At 39.6% G+C, this 17555-nt stretch overlaps 2 protein-coding genes across 3 annotated transcripts in view; one reads left to right on the top strand and one right to left on the bottom strand.

The window, feature by feature from the left end:
• Window positions 1-544: 544 nt before the first annotated feature.
• Window positions 545-11503, top strand: LOC117661628 (protein NipSnap homolog 3A-like). Its single transcript, XM_034410669.3, has 6 exons — window positions 545-998; window positions 5200-5404; window positions 7888-8046; window positions 8797-8946; window positions 10292-10378; window positions 10487-11503. Exons 1-6 carry the CDS (start codon window positions 810-812, stop codon window positions 10561-10563), a joined length of 867 nt encoding a protein of 288 aa, XP_034266560.2. The 5' UTR covers window positions 545-809; the 3' UTR covers window positions 10564-11503.
• A 2196-nt stretch (window positions 11504-13699) lies between these two features.
• Window positions 13700-17555, bottom strand: part of ABCA1 (ATP binding cassette subfamily A member 1) — a 119172-nt gene continuing 115316 nt past the window's right edge. For both annotated transcript variants that reach the window (XM_034410665.3, XM_034410667.3), the window contains exons 49-50: window positions 17173-17416; window positions 13700-16675 (exon numbers count right to left, since the gene is read on the bottom strand). In XM_034410665.3, coding sequence (XP_034266556.2) covers window positions 16535-16675; window positions 17173-17416 — 385 coding nt within the window. In that variant the 3' untranslated portion in view covers window positions 13700-16534. The remainder of the gene's footprint in view (window positions 16676-17172; window positions 17417-17555) is intronic.

Genomic DNA, 17555 nt, shown 5'->3' with positions numbered 1-17555 from the left:
GCTGGTATCTTTACAATTTATACTGATATTCTTTCCTGATTGCTTATTTGTATCCTATGACTATCATTAAGTGTGGTATGTTATGATTCTTGATGAACGTATCTTTTATGTATTCCGAGAGCGTATGCACCAAGACAAATTCCTTGTGTGTCCAATCACACTTGGCCAATAAAAAATTCTATTCTATCCTATTCTAAAAAAAAACCTCGTCTCCTCCCCTCCCCCCACGCAATCGTAAAATCTCAGTTTTTAGTTCAGTATCAGAGAACACACACTACAGTACGGTATTCACAAAACAGACATTTCTACCACTCTGTGTGATAGCTCTCCCAGAAGCTCCAGGGGAGAAATTTTAATTGAGGATCTATACAGAATAATGAATAAATAAAGCTCAGTTCCTGAAATAATTCTGGAACTGAGAAGCCAGAAATCCCACTGAGAACTCCCACTTCCCCCACGTGTAATATTTCTATCACTTCGCAAAACAATCCTTCGCTCAAGCGTGTCCCCTGGAGTTTCGCGGGAAAACGTTTGGACTAGTATTAAATTCAAGAAACTCCCAAGAGCGGCTGGATTTGCAATCTATCGGCTCCAGCAATCCCGGCCAAGGATCAAGGATGCCCAGAGTTGTAATTTAACCCACATCTCGGATCCAGAAGTAGGACTTCCGCTTCCAGCCGGGGGAGATAGTAGCTTCCACTCATCCCTCACGTATCGTAGTGGTAAAGGGCTGGGAAGAGGCAGAGCGGTTTCACTGCGCTTGGTGAGGAGGCGGCCACGACGTTCCCCTCGGCCAATGCTTCGCCTCGATGCAGCGGCGGCGGGCGGGCCAGATCGCAGTAGGAAGTGGCCGTTCCCCGCCCTTAGCTGGGCTACGTGCCTTGGCTGTTGATGTTGCACCGCTGCTACCTTGGCGGGCTCCGGCCGATCAGACCATGCAGGGGCCCCGGGCTCTCCTCAGAGGAGTCGCGGCAGCGGCGCGAGCGGTCGGTGCCCAGGTAAAAGGAGGGAAGGAAGGAAGGGAGACGCTTGGCGTGGAGGACAGAGTTCCCGTCTGCCGCGCAGAACTAGTGGGGGCAGGCAGACGTCCAACAGGTGGGGCCGGCCCTGCAAGAGATGCTCTCGGCATGGCTGCAGCTGTTGCTGCTGTTTAATCTTTGCCCGCACGGCAGAGAAAAGGAGCGGCGAGGAGAGGACAAAGGAGCCGAGGAAGCTATATAGTATCAGTATAGTAGCATAGTATAGCCTTTATTGTCATTGTACATCACGTATACAACGAAATTGGTTTTAGGTGTCACTGGTGCAATCCATGACAAAAAATACAAACAACATAAATAGTATAAAGACTAATCCCTATGCAAGTAATGACAGGGGAAAAAGAAAACGAAAGAAAAAGAAAAACTAGTGGGTGTGCAGAAGGAGGAAACAAGACCGCTGGAAGGAAATTTCTATTGGATGCAAAAAGGACTTGATCCCCGAGTCAGATTTGGATTTGAGTGTGGGTTTGGGTTGGAAAAAAGGTTTTGAAGAAAGAAAGAGGATCAAAGCCTCTCTGTCTTGACTTGGCTTTTCTAGTGTTTGAAACAAAGTGCTAGCAGTTAAGGGAGCAAAACAAAACGGGAGAAAAGAGTATTTTCCCACAAACTCTCAAATTAGAAGCAAGACATGCATCCCTTCCTATTCTCATTAGTTGCCTGTCCACAGATGTGGTTGTCGTCCATTCTACCATTTTCCTCTTTACAGATAGTCCTTGAAACTTACCACTCACAACTGAGGCCAGAATTTATGTTGCTAAGTGAGACATTTGTTAAGTGAGCTTTGCCCCATTTTACAACCTTTCTTGGCACAGTTGCTAAGTGAATCATGTGGTTCGGCAGTTCAATCCTCACTGGCTCAAGGTTGACTTGGCCTCCCATTCTTCCGAGGTGGGTAAAATGAGGACCCAGATTGTTGGGGGCAATAGGCTGACTCTGTAAAACCGCTTAGAGAGGGCTGTAAACACTGTGAAGAAGCATATATAAGTCTTAAGTGCTATTGCTATCACAAGTTAGTAACATGGTTGTAAAGTGAATCTGGCTTCCCCACTGAATTTGCTTCTCAAAAGGTCACAGAAGGTGATCACATGATCTTGGGACACTGCAACTGTCATAAATACGAATTAATTGCCAAGCATCCGAATTTTGATTATGTGACTGAGGATGATGCAACAGTTGTAAAGTATGAAAAATGAAAGTGAATAAATCACTTTCAGTCCCATTCTATCTTTGAACGGTCACTAAACGAACTGTTGTAAGTCGAGGACTACCTGTATCCATTCTAAGCCTTCATCTGCCATGTACTCAGAAATACAGGTTTGGGTTGATGATTAGGAGATCACTTTTAAACTAACAAAAGTGATGGGGAAACTATAGAAACTCCTTCCATGTGTTTAGAATAGGCCAGATGCAGATCAGAGGATGGGAATCCTCTACTTACGCAAGACAGCAGCTACACTTGCTAAATCCACTCTTCTTTAAAACTATTAAATATGGAGCCTTAAATATTCTTTAACATTTTCTGTGTTGGTGTCCAAAGAATCCTTATTTGTGAAGTAATTAATATCAATGCACACTACATTTTTTTTTAAAATTTTGATTTATATGCCGCCCTTCTCCGAAGACTCAGGGCGGTTTACAATGTGCTCAGCAATAGCCTTCATCCTTTTGTATATTTATACAAAGTCAGCTTATTGCCCCCACAACTGGGTCCTCATTTCACCTACCTTAGAAAGGATGGAAGGCTGAGTCAACCTTGAGCCTTGGAGAGATTCGAACCAGCAGAAATTGCAGGCAGCTGGTCTTAATAAGCTTAATAACAGGGTGCCTTAAACCCCTGTACTACCAAGACTCTTGATATTTATTTGATTTTTTAAATCTACCTATTGCTTTATAAGTAATTCAAGGCAGCAAACATATAACATACTCCTTCCTTCTCTTATTTTTACCACCACAACAACCCTGTGAGGTGGATTGGAGTGACAGGGAGTCAGCCAGCCAGCTTTCATGCCTAAAGCAGACTTTCTGGTTCTAACAGGAGGGCCACTCAATCTGTGGCCCTCAAGTATCAATCAAGTATAAATCAAGATAACCACTAGATGGCAGCAAGAGATAAATACAAGATACAAGTTTATCTCTTTTCTGCCATCTAGTGATCATTTCAAATGTTGCAGTCCAAATTCAGTATCCCATCTATTTCTCCTTTTGCTCAGAAGGCTCTATATATCTCCTGTAATATTCAGTTGCCAGCAACTTTTAAGAAGGCAAATTACAACAATAAAGCTAAAGGGAAATAATTTGATTAAAATGTTTTCGTTTGTTAAAGAACACTGTTTACATACTTGAAACTCAAAAGTAATTAGTGAACAATCTAGGTTCCACTTTTGTATACATTTTTATTTTATCTAGTAACTTGCTGAAATTAATATTATATCATTCTCATTTTTTGTTTTAGTTTTTTCCCTATCTTTAGTTAGATCAGGTAGAGCAATCAGTGCTTTGCATTGAGTGATTGTTAGTGCAATACTACCAGCTTGAACAGAGACAAGATAAATGTTTAGAGAGTAAAGATGACCTTATTGCCCCATAGATTTTATTTAATTGCAAAATAAATCCAGTTTAGTAATATCAGTGCGGTGGCCTCTCTGGAGTTTGTATAGCAATGATGCCTTTAAGATTAGAAGGGGCCAAAGTTCAGCTCTAAAATTACAGGCTTGTACAAAGTCCTGTAGAACCACGGTTTGCTGAAATCATTGGCAGGGTTTGTAATGGTGTGAAGCCATGGTTGATCAACGACAGTGGCATTTTTTCACTCATTGCAGCAACAAAAATGGAACATATTAAATTTTGACCCAGTGCAGTGTTTGAATCCAGTGAGATGTATAAGAACAGAGCACATTTGTACAAAAACCGAAGTTAATAAATTTAGCTTTTTATTGAGGTGTCAAAAATCAAGGCTGACATTGGTAACCAGGGAATAACATTGTCTAAGAACCTATTAATAAAAAACACCATAAACTTGTCTAATACAGCAGTTTGTGCTACCCAACAGCCATTCAGGTTGTTACAAGAATGTATAAATGCACAAGAGTCTCTTCCTCATCTTCTGTTACTCAGTATCCTACTTGTATTCAGCATATAACCATTAATACTACTGTCCATTGATGATACTAAAGTCTGTGAATGTTGGTTTCCTTTTAAACCATTTTCAACCATTCATTGGTGATTATTGCCACATCTGATGAATGTGATTTTCATAGTTTAGCTCACGGGTGTAAAATTCAATCCGGCCCATGGGATGCTTAGATCTGGCCCATAGGGCCAGTCTGGAAACAGCAAAGAACCGGCCTACGGTGCCTCTGCTAGCAAAAATGGAGTGCAAAGGGGTCACCCGTGGCCCCACTGCACCCCGTTTCTGGCCGCGACAGAATCCTGCAGCTCTCTGCCAGCAAAATAATATGTTTCCCCCTTTGCATTTGAGGATGCAAGAAGGGACAGGAAAGGAAAAAGGGAGAAGAAAGACAAAGAAAAAGAAGGAAAGATGGGAAGAGAACAAGGAAGGAAAAATAAAGCGGGAGAAAGGAAGAAGAAAGAATGAAGAAGAAAGGAGAAGGAAGGAAAGGGAAGGAAGGAAGGAAGGAAGGAAGGAAGGAAGGAAGGAAGGAAGGAAGGAGATTATAATGAGAGTGAGGGAGGGTCTCAGGGAAGTCCTTCCTTAGCAGTTGGCCACCATAGGTGCCCGCTAGACAAGTGATGCTGAGATGGCCACGCCCAACATGGCCCTATGAGGTCAAACACAACCCTGATGCGGCTCTCAATTAAATCGAGTTTGACACCCCTGGTTTAGCTGATTCTTTTGTATAAAAAAACCTAAATGTATCTTCAGTTGGGAATTCTGGCCACTATTACTATAATAGTAATCCAGCTTTCCCTAGTCTTCCCTAGTCTTTTGCCTCAAAATGGGCTTATTTTCAGATTTTATATTTTGTGGCACCAGATTGGAGAAGTGTGATAGTCCTTCTGTTACGTTTTCGCATCACATTGCAAAGGTGAAAGAAAATGATATTATGGGTTATTTGCATTCATTCGTATTTATTTGAATAAATAAGTAATTTATCACTATTGTCCATCAACATTTATGTATGTTTCTTTTGTTTATTTTCAGGCTTCATCGTTTGCCACAGGGCCACGACAGGCGGATGGCACATTCTATGAGTTTCGTACTTACACAATTAAGCCAAACAAGATGAAAGATTTTCTGGACCTCACCACTAAAAACATTCACCTTCGCACACTTCATTCCCCAATGATCGGATACTGGACTCTGGAATTTGGGGGACTGAATAAAGTTTTCCACATTTGGAAATATGGTACTGTATGCATAGTTTTATATTACATACATGTCAAATTTCTGTACTGCTCGTCATATTTCTATCCCTCTGAGTGGTTTATAAATAAAACGCTAAAATCGTATTAAAAGTCATAGTTAAAAACAAAGTTAGAAAACAGAATTACAGAGTTAAAACGAACAATTGCAAAGTTAAAAGGCCTTCAACCTACCAACCGCCCCCGGGGTTGCATGACATCTTAGACTCCCGTGCCAGTTAGCAGAGTCAGATGTGGAAGCTCTTTTGAAAGGCTAAGAGAATGATTTGCCTCACCTCATTTAAGATGTTTCCATAGGTGTATTATAGTACTTATTATCTAATGGATTAAGTAATATTGTTATTCTGGGTTCCCCTGGGATGTCTTCAGATTATTCAACCAGTATGAAAAGATTCACTGCAGAAACTCCTGTACCGCCAGTGCAGTTTAAATAAGAAGCCATAGAAACTGGTAAGGAACCAAACATCATCCCTCAAGAACCAAAATCTCACTTAACAACCACCAGTTCATGACTTGTTTAGTGTAATCCAAAAGGAAGCTGTTACTCACAATTTAGTTGCTTAAAAGTTGACAAAATGCTTTTCTGTCAGAGCGCGCATTCTAAATTTGGAATCAATATGGCTTCAAAATTATGGGGAATGCTATAAGGCTCATTTGATTTTGCCTTCAAGTTCCATCAGCCCCTTCCTTGTTGGAACTTTGGTATTCTCTGATTCTGTGGGCGGCACAGACTGCTCTCTTACAACCCAAAATAGTAAACTCCCAAAAAAAAGAACATGTCTCCTGTATTCTATTTTTTAGTCTAGGAAATGGTATTGGTTGTAGTCTGAAAATAAGAGTGAAAGATTATACATTCATTAAGATTGTGAATCTAATTTATTAACTAAGGAGTTACATTTTGATTAAGGGTGCGGAATCTGGGGGTACACATAATTCTAAAGAGGGAAAATAATCCCAATGCTCAGATTAATGTCAGGTTCTTGACTGTTCCACCTTTGCAGAAAGCAGGTATCTTCCAGATTTTCTTTAGCAAAATTTATTGACATAGTCTAGGACAGTGTTTCTCAACCTTGGCAAATTTAAGCTGTGTGGACTTCAACTCCCAGAATTCCCCAGCCAGCCAGCTGACTAGGAAATTCTGGGAGTTGAAGTCCACACAGCTTAAACTTGCCAAGGTTGAGAAACACATGTTTAAGATAAGATAAGGTTACAGAGATTTCAGCAACTGCACTGAATTAAATATTTTTCTCAGATTTTAAGATGAAGACTTTCTCCATTTCTTATTCATGATTCCCAGGTGAATTGGTGAAGGAGCTGTTGTCTTAAATGATAAGGTAGGAATATCCAGCTGGTTAGAATCTGAATGGCTCCCTGGTTGTAAATATGAAGTAAAGGACACTGCCTATAACAAGGATGTCAAATTTGCTGCGTCACGTTGCTGTCAAGTGACGTTTTGCGACATTTTTCCCCTTCGCGGAGCTGGAGTGGGCGTGGTCTGCACGTGACAGATCCAGCCCGCAGGCCGCCAGTTTGACACCCCTGGTCTGTAATATTCTAAGTAGTATTTGAAATCAAGACTTTGTGTGGATAGGAAAGTTGAGTGGTATCTTAGGACCTTTATTAATTAGTCTTTTATTCAGTTCTTAGAATGCTTGATTGATTCAGCAGATCACAGTGCCCATCTAGGCCTTGCCTGGTCTGAGAGGCTAAGCAAAGGAAACCACTAGAGAATTCCAGGGCAGTGGTAACCTAGACTTTGGAAGTTAAAAAACATAGAAGAAGTCAATGGCCAATATTTTGATTCTTCTGCAAAACAACAACAAACTCAACAGCAACAACAACAGGAGGGTTTTATAGGAACACTGGAAGTCAAGCTTGCCTTAAAGAAGATGCATAGCCACAGTAGATCTCCCAGTGTCAAATACCCCAGCATTTTAATAGTCACAATCAAACTGGTGAGATTGATTGAGAATATTTTTTTACAGTTTAATCAGAAACACAAGAATTTATCACAGGTACATTTTGTTTTCCTGTTTGACATATTTTTATTAGATTTTAAGGAAAGTATATAGAGAACCACAAAAGAGAGGCAAGAAGAACAGGAAAAAAAATAAAAATAAAATACATATGACTAAACAAAGGTTGTTAACATGCCAAAGACATCGTATACTAATATATTATTAGTTAGTTGTAAATAACTGAATATATTATGTTCCTTTAAAAAGTTAAAAAACAATGTTAGGTTCTAAGCAAGAAAGAATGTAAAAAAACCAGAATAAATCTGTCATGGGAATATAACAAAAAATGGCTTTAATAAAATCTGAAAACAAAAAAATGGCTGATTTGAGATGAACAAGAAGTAATGACTATGAAAGAGCAATAGGTTTGGTGTTCTGAAAAACACAAATAACAAATTAGATGGCTAAGTGCGGATATCTAACTTTACTATATCTTTCCTTGCTTATAGAGAGCTTTGCGCAAAGGGCTGCTGTCCGTACAGCATTAACCAAAGATCAAGAATGGCAAGAAAAATACATCTCACACATGCTGCCCTTGTTGGACAAACAAGAGAATGAGATTACTTACCTGGTCCCCTGGTGTGAACTTGGCAGCTCTGAAAAAGATGGTACATTGAATGTTGATGTAATTGAGACACGGGGTATTTTGGCATTTTTAAATCTGTAGACTGACTGGTTTTTTCGAGTGCAGTTCTGTCACGTAGTGAGTAAACTTTGTGCTTAAAGTCAATCACCCCATGGCTATTTAATTATAGTAATTGTTTGTGGTTCCTTTTGAAATCTTTAGAAGCCCAGCTACTGAAGGTGTGTGCTCACTACCATCACTGTTAATTATTGTGCAGCTTAAAATATAATTTCAGTTCATGAAGGAAAAATATGTATTTGCGCAAGTACGATGTATACAATACATAATCACACTTTAGAGCAGCAACTCAGAAATCTCAGCAACTCTAGTCTGTGGGGAATTCTGGGGGCTGAAGTCCACACAGCTTAAAAGTTGTTGAGCAGCCTATAGAGATCCTCTGACAGGCATGTTAGAATTCCTAAGTGGGCAAATAGGAAGCTGAGCTGGAAAAACTAGCATTTCAATTGAAAAGTAATAATAGCACTTAAGATTTCCATGTATTTCTGCCAACAATATTATTTTGTTGTTTAAATATATTTGATGTTTTCATAATTTTTCAACTGCCCCGTTTTAGCAAGGACTAGACATTTTAAAAAAATGAAAACTTCAAATATTCTCAGTACTGAATTCCATTTTTGTACAAAATCTGTATTCATTTCCAAAATATATGCATAATATATTGAGAGGGCATTACAAATTCTGAATCTTTTTCTTCCGGTGCTGCTGCTCCCAGGAGTCTGTGAGTTGGTCACCTTCCAGATGAAACCTGGTGGACCAGCAATGTGGGGACAGTCCTTTAAAGCTGCAATTAAAGCCCACATAAACAGTGGATATACTAAGTTGATTGGAGTCTTCCATACGGAATATGGACTACTCAACCGAGGTATGGTTGCTTATCAGATTTCAGTATAACATAGGATTGCTATCTTTTAGGCAAGAAATAAGGAAACACAGCCTTCGGTTCAGGGTAGCACATGGCAGATTTCATCTGGGCTTGAAGCTAAGCAAAATTTGATCCGATTCATACTTGGATCGGAGACTTGCCAGAGAATCTCAGGACTGGAGGTTAGTTTGGAAAATTGAAAGATACTTTAAAACGGGTGTCAAACTCGATTTCATTGAGAGCCACATCAGGGTTGTGTTTGACCTTGGGGAGGCGGAGTGGGCGTGGCCAGCTTGACATTGTGTCAGGGGCACCTGTGGTGGCCTGAGCGCTCTGCCAGAGAAAACGGGCTCCTGAGTATGTTTTCAGCTGCGATGGCCTCTGGCAACCCTTTGCCAGGGAAAATGGAGCATGCGGCCCTCCCCAGCTCCATTTTCACTTGCAGAACCACCACAGGCCCATCCTTCTCTGTTTCCAGGGCAGCCCCCACGGGCCAGATCTAAGCACTCCGTGGGCCAGAAGATCTGGCCCTCGAGCTTTGAGTTTGACACCCCTGCCTTAAAACTAGGCATAGTGTTGCAAAAATGTCTGGATGGATATGTTCAGAAAGCTGCCTGGAATCAGACTTGGCTCAGAGGAAAAGTTTACCTGTAAGGGAAATATTCTACAGATAGCCCTGGTTACTGACCACAATTGGGACTGGCAACTCCATTGCTAATCGCAACAGTCATGCGACGAAAAATTGGTGATGGTGCCGAAATCAGGCTAGTGTTTTTTACTCTTTCATAGAATAATCAGTTTCTTTGCCTCTTAAGAGAAATTCTGTTTTAGTCCATTCTTAGAATTTGAGCACTGACTGATAAAATGGTTAGGAATGAAGACAGAAGATGCAGGTTCTCTTATTTAATAAGAATAAGTTGACTCTGTTCATTGGTTTATCGCCATAACTAATAATTATGCTTTAAACATTTGGTTACCTTTAATAATTTAATCTATTCAATTATTTAAGTATTTGATGTAATTAATAATTTAACTTCATTAATATTTAATTCAATTAACAGTTTAATCCCTTCAGTAATTTCATTATTGGATACCTGAGAACCATAATAATTAATGCTATTGCATATACCAGTATCCTATGCTTATAGTCATGTGTTTGCCGTGACTATCAGTAGTGTGTGTGAATTGAAAGGATTTCTTTGATATACAATATCAGTGAGTATTATCCATAACAAGGGGTAGGCATGGCTTTCCGAATAAAGATTATTCATCAAAACCTATTTTAATAAACACATCGCCTATTTAATTCACACTGTTATTGAGTTGCAGTTTTCTGTCTTTATAGTTCACGTGCTTTGGTGGAATGAGAGTCCAGATAGTCGGGCAGCTGGAAGACATTATGCCCATGAGGATCCTCGATTAGTAGCAGCTGGTAAGTGAAAGATTTCTCCTTTTTTCCTTTTCCCTTTGGGATTCTTTCTTTGAAAAAAATATATTTACCACTATTAACCTTTTAATTGCCTGTGTGATTTACTTTTAGTTCGAGAAAGCGTTCAATTCCTGGAATCCCAGCAGAACAGCCTCCTGCTTCCTACAGTGTTTTCGCCGTTAAAATAAATATAGTGCTTAATGGGACAAAAATTATTTTTCATTGCACTGATAAGGGCATCTCGGGGTTTTAATAGTCCAGCTATATTTTTCCGTTTCTAAAATATGATAAAAATCTAATCTCTCTTTTGGTAGCAATCATATACCTATTTCCCTTGCTGGAAATGGGAAATTTAATCTCCGCCCAGTGAAATAACAATTCACTGAATTATGTCATGAAAACGAACTTCCATAAATTCTCCTTCCTTGTATAATTATAAACCTGTGAAAATAAGTCTGTAAAAGGCAAAAATACAGTGCAGAGTGATTTAAGAAAAGCATATTTTTTTGTTAATTTTTCTGAACTACTGTACATATCGTGAAGGATCTTTTCTAAATGGCCTTCACTGCTCCAAAGTATTATTGTCAAGTTTTTTAATGTACATTTTGCTTCTCCTAAATCAAATGCTGCATTACTCTAAGGTAACATATATTTGCCTGCAATTCTAGCTAACATGGTCTGAATTTTATCATTTATGTTTGTTTACTTGACACTGTACTAGAACTGGACCAAAAATGCCTTTGCAGTGGAACTTTAGTTGAATGAAAAGTGTTCAGTAAACATGAACACGATCTTTTCTTTCATTCCTTTTTCTTTCTTTCTTCCTTTTTTTTTTTGCTATAAATAATATGTATGTCAGTTTCAGGTCCCTACTAGATATTCTTTCCCTTTCAATCATGGAAAAATTGAAGTAAATTTAAAACACTTTTCAAGTAAATTTTTCCATGTATTCAGAGCTAGCTCTGGCATGTTCAAATGCAGAAATGGAATAAACTGATTTATTCTGAGAGAGTCACTCGCAGTGGCATATTATGTAGCATACACATTTTTGAAGCAATCATTCGAATTGCAGTGCCTGAAATGTAATTGTTGACATATTGAAACAATAAAATGGCTTTTTGAAATATATATATTTTGTGTTTCTATTTTAAATAACAGTTGTTCCAATTTTATGCATGACACCCGTATTAAAGTGTTCTTAAAATGAAAATCTAGGTGGTTAACTTTTTTCAAGTTAGTTGGTGTGGAATCAAATGCTTTTTCTAGTAGGATTCATTTCCTTCTACCACAGCCCAGAGAACTAGTGTGATGTAGGGTTAACAAGATCCAGGATCTAGTTTTCCCTTAAGGCACAGAAGCCAGCTGGATGGCCTTGGCCAGTCACGCTCTTTCAACCCTAATTAGGGACAGGCTGTATGATAAGCCAGCTGGTAAGCAAAACCCTTGTTGCATCATGCATTGATAACTTTGCTGCAGAGATGGGATTTATTTATTTACCTTCCCTACCGGTTCACAAATGTGAGCACGCACTTGCCACCTCTGTTGTCATGCATTATGTCCGGGGGGGTGGGCGGAGCCTCCCACAGTAGCTGCTACTGGTTCGCATGATCCGGATAGAACCGGCTGAATCCCACCACTGCTTTGCTGGGAGATCAAGGTGTGGACAGTGGAAAAACAGGCACATCCTACACAAGTGTGACAAACATAAAGAAGAATTCTTTTTCCAGCACAGCGCATAGCACCCAGGATAGTAAATCCACTTTTATACCACACAAAAATCCACTCATTGGGGCTGTTCAAAGCATTAAAGCAGACAAGGGTTTATCTTTGGGGGGAGGGGAAGGCTTGCTTTGCAGGGTGTTCCTGGCTCTGAGTGTATATGTACACAATGTTACTTTGCTTTATTGGCATGCGTATTTTAACTAAGGTACGCAATGGCTCAGTGGCTAAGAAGCGGAGCTTGTCGATCGAAAGGTCGGCAGCTCAGCGGTTCGAATCCCTTGTGCCGTGTAAGGGGGTGAGCTCCCGTTACTTGTCCCAGCTTCTGCCGACCTAGCAGTTCGAAAGCACGTAAAAAATGCAAGTAGAAAAATAGGGACCACCTTTGGTGGGAAGGGAACAGCGTTCCGTGCACCTTTGGCATTTAGTCATGCCGGCCACATGACCACAGAGACGTCTTGGGATAGTGCTGGCTCTTCGGCTTTGAAACGGAGATGAGCACCGCCCCCTAGAGCCGAGAACAACTAGCACATATCTGTGAAGGGAACCTTTACCTTTACCTTATTTTAACTAAATTCTTTCCCACACTAAACTAGGCCATCAGAGGGAAAAATTAATGTCCTATTGAGTGTCATGCTTTACTGCACGCAGGTATTTATTTTAGATGTTACAGGATTGAAACAATTTACCGTATTTAAAAGATATTGCTTCTTTCATCTTTCAGTATTGAAACTGGAATTCATTACATAGTGCCTTCCTTTGTTATGACTATGTAAGAGGAAGTCTATGGTTAACAAAACTCAGGTTTCCTGAACTGAAAGGGCAAGGATGGCAGAGATATATTCCAAGAAACTCAGATGGAAAACAACCAGCCAACTAGACACAAAGAAAATACTTGATGCTATTAAACAAGGAATCGTTTTGCCAAAGGAAAGTGGGGAGACCTCCAAGAAGCCATGAATAAAAAAATGTGGAAGGGAGGGAAGAGAAAAGCAGCAGGGGCCAAATGAATGAATTATAACATCTGGACTACACAGTGCCTCTACAATCCCATAGAATTTTTGGACTTTAGCAAAGAGATCAGAACCAACTATTTATGTCCCACGTGGCATCAGTGTCATATTTTGGTGGTCACCAGAACCCTCTTTGATCCCAGCTGTTGAAGATAAAAGAACAATTTCCCACAGTTATGAGATGGAGCATCACCAGATGAAGAGTTAATTTATGCCCTAAAATTGACATACCACAACCGAGCCTCATAGCCACCACAACTTAACAACAATAATTTTTGAGCTCAGTTACAGTCCTAAATCCAGGACTAGCTGTAAAACCAATAATCTGAACCATACTCAGAAAATTTTTCATTTAGTATTATACAGATCTCTTCAGGTTAAAATGTAATTGCTTCTTCATGAATATCTTTGTTCTTAAGTTGAAATTCGGTTAATCAGTGGGCTTCATTTTTTAATAAAACATACACTGCATTTTCTAATTCTGCATTAGCCAGCTACTATACATCTACAATACTTTGTTATTGAGAAATAGAGAACCATACCATTTCCTACTTACAATTTTGACGTTAACATAAATCTCACAAACGCTTAATGATTTGTAGACCAGCAACACTTTTATTCTTTACTTGATACAAGGCAATTAACAGATGCCTATTAATATTTCACAAATAGTTATTAGCAATACAAATATATATTTGTTTTTCCATGAAAATGTCCATTGAAAGATTTTTAACTTAAAAGATTGTTTTTGCGTATATGTGAAACTATTGTTTTGCAAAGTTTATAAGATATTCCAGTGCAAAAATAGATCCCATTACAGCCAGCATAAAGTGCTTGGAATGAAGGACCAATCATATTAGAGAAGGGAGGGGATTGGAACAGAACTGGGAGGAAAAGCTCAGTAATAGGGACTTACTATACATATTAACTTCTGTAAGAAATATATTCATATGAAACTATCTTTACAGTATCACAAATACTGCAGAAGGATAACAGCAATTTTAATCACATAACATGAAGTAAATATTCTTGCTCAGTTCCTTGACCAGTAGTTTTATATCATACTACAGAGAGCAGTTAGGACAGGGGTGTCAACTCAAGGCCCGTGGGCTGGATCCGGCCTGCAGGGTGCTTAGATCTGGCGCCAGGCTCCATTTTCACTGGCAGAGGGCTGCAGGAGGCAGTCGCAACCAAAAATGGAGCCCAGGAGGGCCACATGTGGGCTGCAGGACGTCGAGCTGGCCATGCCTACTCCACCCACACCCACCCAGCCCCCCCATGGTCAAACACAACCCTGATGCAGCCCTCAATGAAACTGAATTTGACACTCCTAAATTAGGATAATTTTGGCTAACATCTGATACAAAGGAAAATTTGTATGCAGTGATTTACTAGTATTTTGTGGTAAAACAAACCTATCCTGCATCTCCATTCTTAGCAAGAAGCACTTCTAGAAATCATTATTTCTAATGAAACAGATCAGTAAGGATTTCAATGCTCTCCACTGAAAGCAACGGGAATATGCAATTATTCCTGTACTGAAGTCCCATTGTGATCAGTAGAGCTAACTGCCAGGTCACCCTGCATAGGATTTCAGCCTTACATTGCAAATTTACACAGCCGTCATTTAACTCTAAGCCAGTTATTTTGAGTTGCCGTTGTGTCAAGGGATTGTACAGTTAATGTTTACCTCTGTTTGAATTGTGTTAAATTTGCAAATGTGTTTTAAAATTATACTAAAATAGAGCATTTATATTTGTAGAAAAAATAGCTACTTATATGGAGAGAGACAGAGAGAGAAAAAAAGAGAGAAACTAAATTGCAGGTCATTGAAAGTTGGGTGCAAAAAAGAGTGCACAGGATTCAGATTGATGTCCTGCAGACTTCAAAAGGACTTAGTGCAACTAATCATTTCAGAATTTTACCTGGCTTGGGACATGTCTGAAATATTAGTATATGCCAGCCGTGATGAGCACAAGTATTGGTTTGTTATCCAGTATTAAAAAAAGATGTTTGTAGCCATTTTGCTTCTCCTAGCTTTTTATTTAAAGATACTATCTGGGGGGACTGGAAAAAAAAAGCTTCCATATAAATTTCCAAATAAACAGTTGCTGAAAAATGGACCATATTTTTTAAAATATATATATATATATATTAGTTGCTTGTCATCCACATATCCAACTTTTAATGCCTACCTTCAATCCCTATCTGGAGTAGGAGATCAGTGTATGTGCCACATAAAAGCCATAGAGTAAGAGAAATAGAAAGACTATGGAAACTCAAGTCTTCAAGACCCTAGCTTTTTTTTTTCTGGACGGCTTTCTCCAACCACAACCCTGAAACATCATCTCTGCTACGCAAAGTAGGAGAGCCCCATTGTATGATTTAAAATTATATGAAAACCAGGACAGATGTGATGATATAACTGAAGATTTTCAACATTGATGGAAATAATGCTATATGCATTTAGATATTTTGTGGTAGGCAGGAAAACAGATACCCTAGTATGGGTGATAATAGAGAGTTCTTCAGAGACTGCTGAGTCTCTACTACAGATAGTACTTTTATAAGGAAATAGACATATCAACAATCAAGCTTAAGTAAAGAAACTTAAAAACAGCAACAGTTCCACAACAAAAGCAAAGAGGGGAAAAACAAGCAATTGGTCACCATACTATTAGGACAGAAATTACCTCAGATGCTTTGATTGTTAATCGTTGATTCTCCTACAAGCCATTAAGAAACATTGAATTCAAAGTAGCCTATTTTGACGGTGTGCTTCATGGCCCACTACTAAGACCCCTAATGGTTCTCATACGTGTCCCCTCGAACATGTATGGGTCAACCAGGCCAATAGCTAATACTTAAATAAGGCCACAATATCGCACTGGGTGTGACTGCTGGCCACTGGTTCTGTTGATGCATTCATTGCCAGCAATGATGTAGTGCCCAAGCAGTTCCTTTCCCTGTGCGGAGGGGTTGTGCCAACTTAGCATGGTGAATAAATAAATCACTGGCCACAAATCTCTGAACTGTTGTTAACGTAATTCTTAACACAAAACATACTAAGTAGAAACAACTGGGAGTATGGCAGAAGACAATGTAGCAGCAAGTGGCACCATATTAGAGTTTCACAGAATTATAATGTAAGAATAGCTAAGTTCAAGTCTTTCACTAGAGAACAGTACAACAAGGCAACATCTCCCAGAGGCCCTGCCTCTGTAATGGAATATTGTTTTGTTTGCATTGAATTGCATTGCATTGAATGATTACCAGTAGAACGTTCCATTTATAATTTCCATCTCCACTTCCTCGGCCTCGATCTGTTTCCACTTGGGAAGATCCCATCCATAGTACAGAAAGGATGAACGTTTTCCCCTTCTGCTTCTGCTCAGTGCGACTATTGCGTCCTTCTGAGAAAGGTTATTCATACGCAGCTTTCCTTCACCTTCTCATCTTGCAAAAAGGAAGTCAAAACAGCTACATCTACCACAGTCTGGTTTTTGTGCAACGACAAGTCTTTTGTGTGGTCATCATCACTTTGGTCCTTGGCGAAGTTTACAAATACCTGAGAGAACACAAAAGTGGGCATCAATAATGAGCTCATCACAGGGAGATGTTGATTCCTCTTTGTCATCTATTGTGACGGGAATGAATATCAACCAACAGAGAAAGAACCAAGGTACCGTGTTTCCCCCAAAATAATATTGTCTTATATTTTTTTTAACCCCGAAATAAAATAAGGCTTGGCCTTATTTTTGGGGAGGTTTTATTATTTTGGGGTGCATGGAGCAAGATGGGGCTCCTCTTGCCATCTTGCCTGATTTCCAGCTTTGCGTTTAAATGTTTTTGGGAAGGGCTTATTTTCGGGGAGAGGCTTATTTTAGCGCATGTGCTCTAAAGCCCGATTGGGCTTATTTTCAGGGGATGTCTTATTTTCAGGGAAACAGGGTAGTAACTGAAGTGTGAAAGAGAATAAACTACAGCTCAGGATGACGATCGAGGAGCGAGATCTTAAGACTTGTTCTTTTCCCATCCTCCCCAAATTTCATGCTATCAACTTACTTGGTCAAGTGTGGTCTGGGAAACGGAGTAGTCTTCTATGTGGAATCGCTTTTTGTTCTGGGAGAGGATGCTAAATATCCTAGCCAGGGATGATGGGGAGGATGGGAGCTGATATTGCAGCATGTTGCGATGCTTCTCCTTCAGCATGCTTCCTGGAAAAGCGAGCTTGAAGAAGTTCTCAACAGGGGTTAGGTCGGGGTTCGCCCCTGCTATTCGTACAATTATTGTGTAGCCATCTCCAAACCTAAAACATAAGGAAAGCAGGGACACTCAGCATGGTTATCCTAAGTTTAGAAAAGGACATCATAGCTGTAATGTCTTCTGGCTTTCTCACAGGTCATTTATGATCGTGGAAAAACCCACCATTGATTTCAAAAGTGCAC

Source organism: Pantherophis guttatus, chromosome 2 (assembly GCF_059756535.1).
Source record: "Pantherophis guttatus breed Tessera chromosome 2, ASM5975653v1, whole genome shotgun sequence".
NCBI lineage: Eukaryota > Metazoa > Chordata > Lepidosauria > Squamata > Colubridae > Pantherophis > Pantherophis guttatus.
The sequence above is the reverse complement of the archived record's forward strand: the minus strand, read 5'-3'. Positions and strand labels throughout refer to the sequence as shown.